The 6,000-nt window shown below is 41.9% G+C and overlaps 1 protein-coding gene across 2 annotated transcripts in view; it reads right to left on the bottom strand.

The window, feature by feature from the left end:
- Positions 1-2,058: 2,058 nt before the first annotated feature.
- Positions 2,059-6,000, bottom strand: part of shf (Src homology 2 domain containing F) — a 202,089-nt gene continuing 198,147 nt past the window's right edge. For both annotated transcript variants that reach the window (XM_080729992.1, XM_080729993.1), the window contains exon 8: positions 2,059-3,844. In XM_080729992.1, coding sequence (XP_080586118.1) covers positions 3,658-3,844 — 187 coding nt within the window. In that variant the 3' untranslated portion in view covers positions 2,059-3,657. The remainder of the gene's footprint in view (positions 3,845-6,000) is intronic.

Genomic DNA, 6,000 nt, shown 5'->3' with positions numbered 1-6,000 from the left:
GTTACAGACGCAACGTGTTTAGACCGCTGGGTAGTTCCCGGATCCGGTGATGAGAACCGGTGCACTAAACAGAATAAGAAATAAAAGGCAAAAAGCACCACAGTAGAAGAGGCTGGGGGGGAGGAGGGTTACCCTCCCCCCCAAATAAAACACGATCACATCGGCACAGAACAATGATGGGCCCATCATCATCACAGAGGAGTAACATGTCAGTAATAATTATTACCCCAGAATAAATTACAGTCACAGAACAATCCTTTTCAGAAACAAAAACAAAAAGCAGAAACTCTTGAAATCAGCTCATCTAACAAACTGATTTTCTTTTTTTGACCCATGCATTTTTATAAGGCATTAACCAAATATTTAGTTTTTCTGACATCACACAATATCATAGTAGTGACTACATACAGACGCTGATCTGGAAAAAAACCAAAATAATGACTTACTCTTTTTCTTAGAAAAACAAAAAGGGAAGGAAGGTCTCTTGGACTAATCGGCTTATGGAAAATAAAAAGAATACATATTATTTTAGACCAATGATGCAATTTGAAGGGAATTGGAAATGGGGGGTTAGGAGAGAGGCAGAGATCGATCCCCAGCAATCCCATTGTACCTATTGATCTGCAGATGGGCGAATGAAATAGATTTTTTTCTGAGGTAGACAATGCAGGCATATTTCATTCTCCCGATGCAAAGCCGCCCTATGCTGGGGGATGGGGAGGAAAGTGAGGCTAATTTGGTCCATTTGGACAGGCTGTGGTCTCCTGGCCTCAGCCAGTGGTGGACAGTAACACTTACTTTGAAGTACATTTACTTGAGTACTGCTACATAAGTACATTCTTTGAGGATTATTATTTAATTAGATTTTGTAAGCACATGACTCACTCCACTAGATTTCAAATCCACTCAATTATTTCCAGAAATAGACAAACTTAACAAAAACATATTATGAATTAACCACTAATACAGCAAATATAGCTGATCTACAAGTTTTTACATTTCTATACAGCAATGCATTGATATAGATTTGCACTTTGTACTATTAAATACTTGAGTATTTACTCAAGTATACCGACTCTGTCGGGCGGAAACCTCATATGTCTAAAACTGATACTTTTCAGGACTGAAATAAAAGAGAAAACAAGCAAAAGTAGCAGATCTACAAGGTCCTACGAGCTTGTATATCTGATAATTTTGACGCTTTTGTGTGACGCTGTAGTGGCGTAATATTTTACGACAAAACACAAAAGGTTTAAATACGGAAGTAAGAGGTGTTCTGCCCCGACAGCGAGGATATACTTGGTCCACCACTGGGTTGGGAGTGGGGGGCTGATGAGGACCCATCCATCCATCAGGCTCCAGTGAGTGGCTCAGCGCTGCTCGGTGCTTACAGCGTCATTGGTGCCATCCACCCACTCAGGTGATGGATGGCCAGACAGCATGCCTTATGACAAGATAGAGATGTCAGCGTGCAGCGCTCCACAGCCCTGGTGTTGGGCAGCGCTACACAGGGGTGTCGCACCAAATTCTGGGCCCTGGGTACAAGGATTCACTGTGGGCCCCCCGTGAATGTTCTTCATGGGAACGCATTATTACGCATTATTTTGTGCTTTAACTATTGAAAAATAGCAGATATACTAGATCTGCTATTTTTGAAAAATCATGAAAACTTGTGCAAGTCTTTGAATATTTCAAATCCTTCTGAGGTTTTTTGAAAAACCTATGTTTCTGTGTCAGTGGTGCTCAAACTTTTTCACGTGAAGGACCACCAAAATGATATGTATTTGGCCACGGACCCCCATCTCAAAATATTTAGTTCCAGGGACCCCCCAGAAGCAAATTTTGAGTTAGAAATGTTCGCTTACATATATTCAAAAATGTGCACACATTTTCACGACTTTTCAAAAATAGCAGATCTACAAGCTCACAGCTCGGTGCCGCGCTGTGAGCTTGTATATCTGCTATTTTTCAATAGCCAAAGTATAAAATAATTAAGGCCCCTCCACCTTGGGCCCTAGTAACTCATTCCCACTTCCCCCCCCCTTGTGACGCCCCTGGCAGCGCTACAGTACAGACACACAGCATTCACGCTAGGCCAGCTTTATTTCACATTGTGGCCCCTGAACGAACAAGGCCCATATGAACAATGTTGCTGTAATAGGCCTCATAAATGTTCCTTCCCCCCTCCGGACACTAAAGTTACAGGGCTGCTTACAATCTTCCGGTCCCTTTGATAAACAATTACCACACATGGTCACGGTCGGGCGGGAAAACGTTGTATGTCCAACACTGTTACTTTTCAGGGAATGAAAAACCATATGTTCCAAATGTAGTTATTATTTAGCCACAAGCTCCTTGTTAATACTTTTCATCGGTTCAATATTTTTAACATTTAAAAAATAGCCCAATCTACAAGTTTGTAGATCTGCAATTCTTAGCTACTTTGGCATGACGCTATCGTACGGCGAAGTAGATCCTTAATTTACGAAAGACGTTGAAATATGGAGATACATGTTTTCTGCCCGACAGCAACGACGTGTTATGAACAGAGCCTAACCAAATCAGACAATGAAAGGAGCATGGTGCAACACTCTCTGGAGGAAAAAGAAAAAAGGAAAATAAAAAGGTACAGCACTTTATAACAGGAAAGGTACGTCCTCTGGGACAAAATGCATAATGTTGTACCTTTTTAAGTGTCAAGAGTGTAAAGTGCCAAGGAGATGGGGGAACGGTTGATAAAACAATGGAAAGATACTGATCAGATATGTCAGTCTTTGATGTTATGAAGTGGATGTCTTTCTGTCATAAATAGCAAATGAAAATTTTAAAATAAAATCTTGACAGTTCTGTGATAATCACAGTAAAATCCAGAGTGTTAATTTAACTCAGCAAGTGTCAAAATAGACCTTTTTTTATATACTTCGTCCTATGACAAATAGCTAATTTATTTTGTATTTTTTTTTTTTATGTTTTACCATTTTATGAACAATATCACCTACAAAGACTGGGCTTAACGTGGGTTAAATTAACACTGCATTTTACTGTGCAAGCAAGTCCGGCAATGCATGGCTATGGGTGTAGTAGGCAAACGGCAAAAAGCAAGGGGTTTGTGGAATCAGTGGGGGGTCATTGAGGTGGGTGGGATTCAGCAGGTTGGGGTACTGTCCAGCTCCTTTGTGGGGTTGGGCCTCAAAGTTCCCCCCGTTTCCTGGTGAAAGAACGTGGAGCTGCAGGCGGGGCAGGGCGGGGCAGGGTGGGGCCCCCTGGTGGGTGAGTGCAGCAGGGGGCCCAGGGTTTAGGTCTGACCCCGTTTACTGACCTTACATGGCACTATAGCACCCATTCTTTACGCCAGGTCCGGAGACCACCAGGTGGGTCCAACTGGACCTTAATGGGTCTGTAACTCTAAGAGCGTACAAACTGAACCACAAGGACCATTACGGTGTCCATCCACTCTTAGAGTGTAAAGAACCAAATGGACCCCCTTACATTCTGTACGCTCTCAGAGATAAATGAACACTTCTCAAGTGTGCAAAAGATGAAAACAATGATTCCATCAGTGCACACTCGGAATTACAGACCCGTTAACGGTCCTTGTGCAGCCCCCCTGGTGGTCCCCGGACCCACCGTTGAGAAGCAGTGCCCAGTACCATGGCACTATAGTGTCCTGATGGCCACGGGGTACAGCAGGGACATGTGTTCGGCCCCCTTGATGGGCAGCTTGCGGCTGGAGTAGAAGTGGATGATCTCTGGCACGCTGTCGAAGGGGCAGCTGTTCTGACCCAGGATGTACTTGTTGTCCTTGGTACGACACAGCTTCATGTGCATGAAGCCCTGACTGCTCCTGTGTGGAGGGAGGGAGGGAGGGAGGGAGAGAGAGAGGGAGAGAGGGAGGGAGGGAGGGAGGGGGAGAGAGAGAGAGAGATCGTGTAAGTCAGTGGTTCTCAAACTTTTTCGTGCCAAGGACCCCCCAGATTGATATGTATCTGATCGCGGACCCCCATCTGAAAGTGTTTTGTGCCAGGGACCCCCAGAAGAGAAGATTTACGTTGAAGCAATTCAAAATTATTCAAAGGTTTTCCAAAACATTATTGATATTCTTCAAAAATCTTTTAGAATAGCTGATGTACAACAGGGTGTGAGCTTGTAGATCTGCTATTTTTGAATAGCCAACGTATAAATGGATAAAGTGGTTAAAATCATTGTGTCTAGTTTGGTGTTTTTTCTTGACGCTCTAGTAGTCTATATGCATGAATAGACGAAATGGTTAAACCAGAAATGGTTAAACCAGTGGTTTTAAACAAAAAATACTGTAACTTCTTTAAACATAATTTATTTTTAAATATTAATGTTATCATCATTAAAATATTTGTGTTTTGCCAATTACTTGAGGGGCCACTTGCAGTCTCCTCATAGCCCACAGCCCCAGCTGGCCCACAGGTAGAGAATCACAACACTTGGTAGTTTTGTAGCTCGCATTGTAGCAGCGGTTGAAGCCAAGCTCAATTTAGATTGTAGCTTTGTACATTTTGTAGCCGCTACAAACGTCGGGCGTCGCTTTGTATCTTCAATGCCACTGCCTTCATTGAAAACGAATGGCAGCCCATTTAGCTTTGTACCGGCCAGTGTGAGGCTGAGCGCAGCATTAGATAACGAGACTTCAAAGCATAGACACGAAGCCTAGAATCTCACAGTCCCGCACGCCTTCCAACTGAGATCCATTTTTCCAACTGAGTTTCTCCTAATCAGCCATTTTGTGGGCTGGGTGTTAAGCCGGCAGGGTTACTTGAGGTGCGTTATAGTTTCCCATGCAGAGCATGAGCAGGAGGCTAATGAACACCCAGGCAGAACCACTTAAGGCTACAGCACTTAATAAATGCGTGGCAAATTAAACGCTCCCAGTCTCCCACTGCACTTCCAGGAGCATCGGATCAATGTGTTTTACTACTTTCCAGTAATATTCTGCTTCAGTGGTGTAAGCCTGTAAGATAACTAACTTTCAATTTCCTGACACTTCCACTCCACTACATCTCAGAGACAATGTTGTAATTTTTACTCCACTGCATTTATTTGACAAGCTGTAGTTACTAGTTTAGATTATTTAAATAATTAATAATTAATCTGATTATTACAGTAATCAAAAATCTCTAGAATTGTTCAAAAATAGTCGATCAACAAGCGCTCGGCGCGCCACGATGCAACGCATTGTACAAAGTACAATGTAGGGGAGGCTATTTCTTCCACCATCGTTCTGATTGGAATATGCCTTCACAAGGACCTCATACTAACCAGAAGCAAAAGCAAATAAAAGAAGACAGAGTGATTCCCAAAATGCCTTATATTCCGTTGCTACATCTACCACAGATGAATATAGAAATGTATGTTCTGTTACCACAGATTAGCAGGAAATCTATTTCAATTCTAACAGCCTCCCCAGCAAGATAGAAATTGAAAATATAAATTGAAATGCACCTATACTGTATGCGACCCCCAGGGGCACTGGAATGGTGCTGAGCACAGAATCAATAAGAAAACTAATAACAAAAGAGATAAATGAAAAAAGAAAAAGGAAGAATAAAAAAAGAAAATTACTCAAATGGGATTCTTCCCCAGCACTTCAACTCCCAATGTGTTCACCTATATTTTATTTTTAGTGCTGTGGCCCGAAATAAGCTCTGGCTTTTGCTTTAGTTCTGGCGATGTAATCCATCATTGTCAAAATGTGAATAAAGAAAACAGAAAGACAACTTTATAACATCTAGAAAGACAATTTGACAACATCTAGAAAGACAACTTTATAACATCTGAAAAGACAAATATTGCATTGCAATAAAGCAGACATGCTGTACTGTACTGTAGTATCACTCATCATATTCATATTATGCATATAAGAAAAGCAGGCGTGTTGTTGATGTGCATTTAATTTCATTGCTGATGCTTATCATACTCTATTAAAATGACAATATTGACAATTACAATCCAGAACCCAGGTCTTAATGG

The sequence above is a fragment of the Nannobrachium achirus genome (assembly GCF_963921795.1).
Source record: "Nannobrachium achirus genome assembly, chromosome: 7".
In the NCBI taxonomy this organism is placed as follows: domain Eukaryota; kingdom Metazoa; phylum Chordata; class Actinopteri; order Myctophiformes; family Myctophidae; genus Nannobrachium; species Nannobrachium achirus.
The sequence above is the reverse complement of the archived record's forward strand: the minus strand, read 5'-3'. Positions and strand labels throughout refer to the sequence as shown.